At 39.5% G+C, this 11227-nt stretch overlaps 1 protein-coding gene across 1 annotated transcript in view; it reads right to left on the bottom strand.

Annotated features, from left to right (window-relative positions):
* evi5b (ecotropic viral integration site 5b) overlaps positions 1 to 9267 on the bottom strand; it is a 34665-nt gene extending 25398 nt beyond the window's left edge. Inside the window, exons 1-2 of the mRNA XM_080000227.1 lie at positions 9186 to 9267; positions 3055 to 3287 (exon numbers count right to left, since the gene is read on the bottom strand). Coding sequence (XP_079856353.1) covers positions 3055 to 3206 — 152 coding nt within the window. The 5' untranslated portion in view covers positions 3207 to 3287; positions 9186 to 9267. The remainder of the gene's footprint in view (positions 1 to 3054; positions 3288 to 9185) is intronic.
* Positions 9268 to 11227: the final 1960 nt, after the last annotated feature.

Consider the following 11227-nt stretch of genomic DNA (forward strand, 5'->3'; position numbering starts at 1 on the left):
ATTAACAAATTCTTATCTCAAAAATGTTCCTGACAAACATGTCTCTCCTTGCTTCTCTGGCTTGTGGATAAAGACATTTGCACTTATTGTTTCCTCAATACCAGAGATGACTACTTTCATGCCATCTAGCTCTGCCGAACTATTCAAACATTCTGGACCAACATCACCAAGAAGCTATCAACCCTTCTGGGTCACAGCATTCCAGTTTCCCCATCTATATCTCTCCTCTGCAACCTCTCCTCAGTTGACCCACCACTCAAACACCACTAACCCATTTTGATCGCTTTAACAATTGCCAAGAAAAAAATATTATTAAATTGGAAAAACAGAGTGATCATCACCACATCCCAATGGTAACATTTGTTAATAGAATACATCTCAATGGAAAAACTATTGGCAATATCCAAAAATAAGGTTGATTCATGGCCATGTGGCCATGGGGGGTCCCAGGCCCCATGGGGGTGTTAGGGGGGCCGGGTGCTGGTATCCGCTCTTATCCCTGGGTTGAGCTGGCCAGTCTCGGTGGGTGGCAGGGACTGTGCCCCCAGGGGGTGCCTGCGGCTGGCGTCCGTGTGTTGGTTTGAGGCTTGGTTGCAGGTTTGGGGCTCGAGTCGGGGGCACAGGGTGTGGATTGGAGGTTTGGGGGGGGGGGGTCTTCTGTGGCTGCAGGGCAGGGTGCTCGGGGCTATCCTGTGGTCGTGGGGTGTCTATACAGCCGCGGGACTCAGGGGTGGTTTCGGGGCCTTTTCCACTGCTTGGAGGCACTACGTGTAATACCGACCTCATACACCAGAACCAATTGGAAGTCCTGTACGCTCACCCGTGGACACTTCACACATGTCACACAACACAAGACACACAACACAGACACACAACACAGACACACAACACAGACACACAACACAGACACACAACACAGACACACACACACTCATCACAAGCACACACACACCACCAGCACCTGCTTTGAACACACCCCCAACACCCTCCTAGTTACATCTCTCTCCTTTCCGCCCTCATTTACTGCCATAACTATGACAGAATGAGGCCACGTGCCCAATTGCTGTTACAGTTTTCCTGGACTTAATTAACTCTGTTTTGTCGATACATGTTGTCATCTGACGTTTCTATGTTTGTTTTACCATGTACATGTTGTTGTTTGGTTCTATTTTTATTTGTCTCACCCGTGGAGATTCTTCCCTTCTTGGAGTAGTGATTAGTTCTTTAACCCTCTTAGGTCCAAGCTGAATTCAGAGAAGCGTTATGATTTTAGTGTGGTCTGATATTTATCTAAATATAATCAACTTAACACACTCTTACTCCAAAGTGGTTAGACCAAAACATGGTAAGATGGTTCTACAAAGAGTGGGATTGGTGGCGTTTTTGTGTAACAAAAAGCGGCGCCCTTGTCATCCCCCACGTCATCCACAGGACAGAGTTGTTGCAGCAGTTCTTGATGATTAAAGAATTGAGAAGTTGAACTCCACTTGCAGACTAACTCTGTCCTAAATGCAATGGCATACAAATACTCTGTGTCGTATGCCCAGCATGCTGACAGCACAGCAAAAAAAAAAAAAGAAAGACAATAGGCTTGCCAATCATACTTCAAGAGTGGTCGCAAAGACTTGTTACAAAGCACAGCTGTGGCCCTACTTGTCAGGGTGGAGGAAGGGAGTCAGTAAGAAGCCCACGCCCTCTTCTGACGGGGAGCCACTCTGAAGACAGAAATTCACAGAGGGCCTCTGGGGAAAAAAGTGAACTGTTGCCCAAGTAATATTGGAAAATCAACCATAATCAAAACTGTTAATTATCCTGTCATTTGCATAGTAAAGCAGCACACCAGTGCTGTCAGTAGGAGAACTGATGAGTCATTGACCTCCGCAATGGAGCTCAGCGTCATAACACGGGGCTCTGCAGCCCTCTCCATTGGAGGTAACTGTGAGTACAAACCCTTCTTTGAACCATACAACCGGTTTCCATGCCAACCCTGAGAGTGCGCCGGCCAAGGGTGAGAGCCACAGCAGGGAAAGAATTCACACTGTTGGGATAATAAAGGGGAGTACTGCATCACCCATTTAAAGTACCTTCACTGATGTGAACGCTAAAAACTATACAATTCCAAAAGACTGCGCAGTGCACCTACTCGATTACTAAAAATCAATATTCTGCTCTCTGCATCATTCTGTATTACAAATAGTTTGATGATACACTTCAAATAATAACTACAAAAGACTTGCCTTTCTGTACATCTTGGAATTAATATTTTTTTGGTTTGGCACATTTATATAGGCACCAGGGTGTTTTCACGCTTGGCTTGTTTCAGCCAATTTAGGTGAGCTCAGTGTGATTCAGCAGATATGTTCACCATGTGTGAATGCTCCATAGACCCTACTTGGACCCCAAAAAGCAAACCGATTTGAGGAGGAGAGTCAGAAGGAGTCAGAAGATGGGATTCAGAAAATCGGATCAGAAAATCAACCAAAACATGTTGTGTGGACTACAGCTCTCCTTTAAATATGGAATGAGGGCCATATCAAAGTTCAGTTACCAACAATACATAAAAACACAAAGATAATCCATATTGCTCTAGAAGACATTACCCACAAATCAAAGTATTTAGTGGTTTTCAGCCCAAACGCAACAAGTGTGAATGGGAAGTGGACTGAGAGCACTTAAGAGCTGAAGCGAATCTATGGACAGTGTGAATGCAAAGGGAACCAAGCTCTCTTTCTCCACTTCTTGATCTACAAACTAAGTGGACTGAGTTTGAGTTACACCTTTATGAAAAAAATAATAACTAGACTTGACCTGCAGTGCAACCAGTGCTAAATATTTTACACTGTAGCATCTAAATATAGCTTATTTATTACACCATTACTCCATGACTGGTTAACCTGAATTGGACCGCAAACTGTTTTGGACATAGTAATTATGTTCAGATAATAATTTGGCGTACTACATAGTATGCTAGTATGACATTTGAGATGCAGCTCTAGTCTGTGAATGATCTATCATGTAATTCAAACCAAACAGCGTGGAAGCAGCTTTGCTGACCTGTTCTGCTCTTCAAGCTTGGCCAGCAGCTCTACATCATCTGGGCTGAGCTGGATGGGAGACGACGGCGAGAGGGCAGGCGAGGAGAGCGACGTCGACGAGGAGGCAGCAGTGGTCTGCAAGGAAGTGGGCGTGGCCACCTGGCTAGCCATCTGACTGACCGTGTGTGACACTGAGTTCTTCACCCATGAGAGAGTAGAACTCAACTTGCCTGAAACCTTGTCTGTCGCCACCTGCAAGGAGGAAAGGGAGGGTAAGATTAGCTGGTGGGGATCTGTCTTGACTCATAATATGCTGCCTCCACCAAGTGATTGAGCACATTTTCATGCCCACTCGTATCTGAACTAGGCCCAAATAAGGCAATGCAACATACAGTATATTTGGAAGGAAGATTCTCGCATTGTTCTTTTTCACAAAATTGGGCAAAGAAAAGTTCTGCGGTACTTAACTCTGCATCAGGAAATTAAGTTATTATATCATGATACATAACTTGATAGATTTACAATGACAACAGTTTTTCCACTGCCAATGCAGAGTGCCGATCTGATCCATTGCTTTTACGGAACAATACAGTTATTTTATAGTTGGAATAATACTGGACTTAGAATCCACATTATGGGGGATTTTGTATTGTGGATATTGCATAATACTGGTGGTGTAATGGATCGTAGTTGATCCGTGATCCTTACAGATCACCCCCCCCGGTTCGGCTCGCATGTGAACCACGGATCAATTGCAAAATTTAACCACCATAGTGAAATACAGTTTTACTCCCGCTTTTACCTTTTTCAGTCATAATTCCCTAAATCTCGACATTGCGTTGCAGTGAAAGAAGATTGACAAGACAGATGCGTGCTGTGTTTTACTCTAAAGTGCAATGATTGGTTCATTTGGGTGTCACGATGCCAATTTAAAATCGAAAATTTATAGTAATGAGCATTTGATTTCGAACTTCGAAATCACAATCATCATGCATCTTTGTGGGTAATATTGTCCGACATAAATGTGATCTCTAATGTATCATTATCTGAAAATAAACTGTGTACTGTATCCCTGAAGAGGAGCTTTGGGGTGGGGAGGGCGAACCGAAGACCAAGCCGCAAGAGTCAGAGCTCAGCTGGAGCACAGCATGTGCGTTCTAATAATTTAAAGAAAAGGTGCTCTCTGATTCAATAAAATATGATATTTTATAATATGTCCACTTGAACTGTCCACTTGAGAGGGCAGAACAGAGACTGGCAGCTTGTGAGACACAGCGGTACGTGCTCCACATGAGTAGTTAATGTAATGGATATGATTTGGATTGTGATATCAAAGATAAGCTAAAAATAACATGATGCTGTGATATGATGAGTAGAATCAGGAAAAAAGTCAGATAGGAGAAGAATGAACAGAGCGGACACAGATGTGGTGGTGGAGAAGTGACACACTTGCAGTGTGTTGAAACTACAAGTGTTACTGCTCACTGAAAAGAGCCGCCTCTTGCAGCTCCCTAGCATTTCTTTTATCTATGAAATTGTATGAAATATTTTGTTTATATTTATTCCACTACGAAGAAAAACATTATTTATAATGATTTCATGTGATTGGACTTAAAGTTACTTACTGAGAAACAAGTGTTTTCTTTACATATCAGGACTCGATAAGGTTAGGGCTAAAAATAATGCATATGTTTGAATCTAAAACCTAATCGAATCGTGCATTGAGAGACACAGACTTCTCTAAAACAACGACTGTAACCCACTTCATTCTGAACTGATTTTCGTGAAATTTGGTTTGTTATAAACGTGAGAAATTGTACACAATACTGTTATTGGAATTAAATTCAGTTACTGGGGGCGGATCTAATCATATTTTTTCCACTCACTACCATGTTTAAAGGAAGAAAGTATCATGCGTGCCTCATATTGCAGTTTAATTTAACAATTGGGTATTGGATATTTTAAATATATATAGATTTTATTTAAACATTGGACTTTTTGAATGTTGTTTTCATTTAAACCCATGGGCAAAAGTTCCTTGCTTTAAGTGTTTTACAGAATAAATAGAAAGCAAAGTTATATTATAAATTCATTTAGTATGTACAATATGTAATGTATGTATTTATAAAATACATACATTATATATGCATTTAGCTATTCCTGTGGTAACAACAATTTGCTTAAAATAATTAAAAGGAACATTGAATAGAGATCTTATTTGAAAAGCTTTGTGAAGCTTAACTGACTACAAACACTGAAAACCATCAGGCGTACTTCCTCCACCAACTAAATTTTAGTCCCAGCAATGTGATACTGATTAGCAGAGAAAATTGTGACATGGCCTTAAGAGATTGTTAAACAAGGAAAATGTGTAAAATGATCAAACAATTGTGTGTAATAAAATATTTTATACATCAAATATAAATCAACCAAGCAAGCCAAAGCTGTGCACGGAATGTAGCACAAAATAAATATAACGAAAAACAACAAATTTACTGTATGAAAAAAAAAACCATTTCTTGGAGAACAAAAAGCCTTGATCAACTACACCCCAGCTATGATCTACAAATTCCTACGTGTAGAAAGTTGCAATTCTTAAGCGACCCAGATCACTGCCTTTTAGCTTGGTCCACGAGAAAAACGTCAGAAATATAATTTTCAAAAGGCAACTCCTTCTGTCTTCATCCCTTGTTTCAATTTAAAGGTATACTGCCTCGCAGTCATATGCCGATCATACCATCAAAACGGGCAAAGATCACTGCTCTGCCAAAGATAGAGAAACTCATCAGCAACACTGTAGCTCGGTGCTTAACATAACTTAAGAGATCTTAGTTGTGCAATGCACTACAAGCTTTAACTCTGGAAATTATCTTACAAACACTGTTTTTGTCAAATAGTACGTTCTTTTCAAAATTATATTGATGGTGATTTTAGTTTAAAGAGTCCATTAAGAAATACAATTTTAAATCCAAAACAATGCAATGTTGATCACAATTAAACAAAGAGGCTTACATGACACGATCTGGAGCAATGAAATTGGGTAAACTAATACATCAAACAAGATTCCACTCAGTCCAGTAAACAGCAACAGGACACCGCACCAGCCTTCAGATTAGTGGTCCATTTACAAGTAATCAATAAATCTGGGACTGTGGTAGGCATTGAATTACCCATCACAAAACAGACTGAGTCAAGATTTTCCATTGAGAGTAAACATTAATTCAACACAGATCATAACTATGCAAAAATCTTTCCTCATAAACAAGCCATCGAAATGTCATCGTTCACAGGACCGTTAATTCAAGCAGTTCTTGATGATTAATAAAGAGTTGCATTGCAGGTTGAGAATTGCAGAGTCAGTCTCTAGTTTCATACAATAATTAAAGACTGATGTGTTTAGAAAAAATAATGAGCAGGACAGTTCGGATGCCGGTGCAAGATAAGATGTGCGTAGACAAAGGTTTCTTTCTGACCACATGGCAATGGCTCTTTGTTTCAGGGAAATAGATAAACAGTCTGTATGTCTTTGCACCTGGCAAACAAGGGGAGCTTTTACAAGTTGAGCTGAAGGTCAAAATGAGGCCTCAGAATACAGAATCAGAATATAAGAATATGAGAATATGGAATACAGGCAATTTTCCCATCACAGCTACTATGAGCAAACCGTAAAAAACAAGCCGGGACAAGAAAAGGATGCTGGTTTCTAGGTTGTCTTTGACAGCACTTTTCTCAGCAACACCTGGAAACCTAAACACGGCTACCCCATAAATCCAAAGATAGTTCCTACTTCTCTGCCAAAGAACTCAAAGGAGAATGGGCCCCTGAAACACATTACGCATAGCTAATGAACACACACAAGGACAAGAATCTGTCCTAGTAAAGGCTCGGTGAAACAACATGATAAGAATAGGGAACTCTCAAGGACAAGGTTTCCTGAATCTCAATGTTCCTTATCTCATGTCTACCTGTCAACTATCAAGAACGCCAACGTAAAATAAGTCACACGAATTAAACATTGAGAGCCAGGACAATCACATATAGGCTACAGTTATTCCTCATTTATTTCAATCACAGGTAAAGAATGAATGTGCAAAACAGTGCAATCTGACCTATAAAACAGGAATACTTATTTCTATGCCCCTCAATACAAATCTCTCCACATGCTATTCATTTGCCACAGCAGAAACGCTAGGGAACATTACTCTGAATGGCCATCTTCAACGGAATATACATTCCCTTTCCTATCAGAGTATGGCAACATAAAGCTGACCACAACAGAACATCCATAAGTAGGACCTTTTCACCTCACACAGAGCCCAGAACAGATTTGAAGCTACAAAAAGCATTTCAACAGCTCCCCTGACAGCTTTTCTTCAGTATGCAGAATAACAAGTGGACTTAAAACATTAAAGCAAATTTTAATCATGATGCATCACTTGATAATCTTTATCTGTTTCCACTATTTTGACCCAACTTACTCCAAATTGCTCATTTCTGTTTCGGACAATTCCATCAAGTTAACATCTCAAAGCAAACATAAAAAAGACCATGTACACACAATGTAACACTAATACACTGAAATTCATGCACACACACAAACATAACTTTCTGAATGAATATGTCTAACTTTTAGCCCCAAGGTCGATCAATGTTCCATGGCCTAGGCTGAAATGTTTTGAGATACAAGTGCAGTGTGTAAAATTAATGAAACAGACTTTGCAGAAATGGAATACAATATTCCTTATATTTTAAATATTGTATAATCCCGTGAAAATAACGATCGTTCTGTTTTCGTTACCTCAGAATGAGTGGTTTTTAATCTTCACGGCCGTGGGTACACTTCACTGAGGCCGCCAAGTTGCACCGCCATGTTTCTTCTACAGAAGCCCAGAATGGACAAACCAAACACTGGCTCTAGAGAGGGCCTTTTGCGTTTTTCGTGTGTTTCGCAGCCACCGTCTCTTCCACGGAGGCCACCATGTTTCACCACCATGGAGCGGGGTATTTAGCAGGTTGTGATTTGCAACCTCACCGCTAGATGCCATTAAATTCTACACCCAGCCCCTTTAAATGGAAGCTTCTGTTATAACATGGTAATTTACGATCAGGGCGAGTACTGACAAGTCATCTTCTCTGACACCAACCACTCCAGCCTCATAAACACCTCAAGATTTCTGACATAAATGTGAGTAGTTGATTACAGGGCCAACACCATCCAAACCCCATACTGATTATGGGAAGAGTTTCCAGTTGTTGTTGTTTGTTTATACACGCTAAAAGCTGGAATGAAATAATAAAAGAGATTGGTCATCTTTTTTTTTTTTTAGTGATCAGATAATAATGAATGTAATTGCTCAGAGTTAACTTGACCTGTCTTTTAATCATACCTGTACAGAACTGAGCCCGCCTGTTGGGCTTTAGTTCAAAGGCATACTTGCATTTACAGCTGGAAGTCTAGTCTTGTCTTACCTAGTATGGCATGTTTTGTAAAGGCGCGGGATATACAAATGTTCCTTTAGACAGACAGACAGACAGAAAGAAAGAGAGATCTAAAAATGTACTTACTTAATTTATGAAAATGCATGCAAATGACAATATACAATAGACCTAAAAACTAACAACATAGACCTAAAAAACTATCAACAAACCTCTGTATCAACAATTCACACTCAAAAATGCAATATGTATACTAGTTTGCATAAAACTATTTTAAATAAAACCTATACCCATACTGTGTGTACCAGGGTGGAAAAGAAAACAATGGTTATAACAATGTAATATATACAGGATATCTCATGATAAGATATCAAATCAATATTTTTACATTCTAATTCAATAGTAAGAAAAAAAAACATTAGGTGACGTCACAATAACAATATCTATCCAGGCAATAATCGCCCCCCCCTTCTTTATATGTGAAGTTTCCTAAAAAGTATTGACCGCAACCAACAACGCTGACACTCATTCAAACATCTGGCTCAAGTCGAATAGACACCCAGTGTTTCTTTAAATTAGTATATCCTCAAAACAATCACATTATTTTATTTCGAACAGCTGAAAGAGTTGTGGCCGGCAGTCATTCTGAGTTAGCGTTTACGTTGCACCCCAGGAATTAGACGGGGACCGAGCCAAGACAGAATCTTGAATTACCTTGAAACGTTTTCAGCTCCAGCGCAGCGAACGCGGTCTACTTCCCATCCACCTTTTCGCTTTGGCTACAGCGGGAAATAACTTGTTCTCAAACAATTGCTATCAATATTTTGTTTTTGGCGGGGGGGGGGGGGGGGGGGATTTTTTTAAAGTTGGCTCGGCTCGACTGCTACCTGAGAGCTAGCTGGTGGAAGCTAATTCGCCTCTGGTCCAGCCCGTGTAGCCGGATACGTGTACACAGATGTCGGAACCAGAGCTGAGACGGTCGGGCGGCCTAGCGCGTGTTTACATCCCTCTGCGCATGCGCGACGCCTCGAACACGAAGCACAGCTGTCACCCAGTGGTGATGTTGCGTCTTCACTTCCCCGATATTATTTCCACTTTCTTTTTTTTTCCTCCATTTACCCAATTGTGAACAAGAAACATTTTGTAGCTTTGACAACTCATGCATACATGTTTCCCCCGCTTGTTTTCCCACTTACACATGTGCAATATGCAGGACTACAGCCGGACTAAAATTTACAGTAGTTTGACAAAATGACTGTACACAGTGTGGGTTTTTTGTTTTGTGTGTTTTGATATCCTTCTACCTTTTTAAAAGGACCGATCTTAATTGATGATTTGCTATTTGCTATTTGTTTGAGTTAGTAATGTTAAAACAATAATTTCACATTTAGTGAGATTAATAATTAGTTAAATAAATTATTCAGAAGCTGCATAAGTCAGTCTTGTAGACTAGTGGTTCTCAACATGGGGTCCAGGGACTCCCAGGAGTCCATTCAAGAGGTTCCAGGGGGCTCCAGCAATATGATCAATGGTTTAACTTAAAGCCCAATGTGTGTCAAATGAAGGGTCCTGGCGACGAAAAAGGTTTCAATTCTGAATGCAATTACACCCTTTCCTTTCCATTTCTAAATCCCTCCAAACGTATGGAATTTAGCAGATATTTGCAATAATAAGAATATTTTTCACAGGGTGATTGCTTCAGGGTATAAGATTCAAATAATTTAATAATTATTTTTGCAAAAGAATACATTCGCTTAATTTTCTAATTCTACAGCTTCTTTCCTTGCGATCATCACCTTACATGGTTAATCATGGCACTGTCAAATTATGACTGTAATCTAATATTTAATGGGCCAATGACACTGTCAAAGTCTGAGTCATCATGGGAACAAATAAAATTAATACAATCAAATAAAATAGGTTTGCCTCATTGCAAATAAAAAACATGATATAATTCATATAAATATATCTGATTGAATAATTAAATAATCAAATTCCTCAATAAACCCCTTGAATTAATGAATCAACAGGATTATTACTATTGAAAGTCAAGACAATGGTTTAATTTCCTTGGTTACCGGACGTCACCTGTCAATGGCCCTGAATAGCAGCAAAATGTTTCTCACCTCAAAGATATTTCATTGAAGTACACTTGATAAACCTTGACATTTTTCATCACACCAATAACAAAATTAACAAAAAAAAAATGTGTTACTGGTTTAAACATTTTGTCTTTGAGGTACATGTGTAAAATAAATCCATAAAAAAATCTATTATGTTGGTATTTTTATTTTATTTACTAAAACAAGCATTGTGTACTCAGATGGGAATGTTGTTGAAAGTATCAGACTAACCACAAAAGTATAAGCAGCTTCTGCCAGCTTGGACATGTAAAAATAAAAACACAGAAACGATCTTCGTCATCAGACCCACTTTTCCGGTTCTACATCTACGCAAACCTTTCATTATTTATGTAAGACACACCATCTAATTATATATCATCAAACGTCCGGCATACTATAATGCTCATTGTGACTGACGTGAGTTGTCTGGCCTTCCACCAACAATGCATCCCATCTATCTCATATCTTCATTTTTCACCTGTAGTATTATCTTCCAAATAGTTTTTAATGATGAGAGTATTAATTCATATAAGTGCTCTAAGACACATGTAACACCCAACTTAAAAAATCTCAACTAAACCCAACAAACAGGATATTATTGAGGCCATTAAGATAAATAAAATAGTCCATGCA

The sequence above is a fragment of the Zeus faber genome (genome assembly GCF_960531495.2).
Source record: "Zeus faber genome assembly, chromosome: 1".
NCBI classification, from domain to species: Eukaryota; Metazoa; Chordata; class Actinopteri; order Zeiformes; family Zeidae; genus Zeus; species Zeus faber.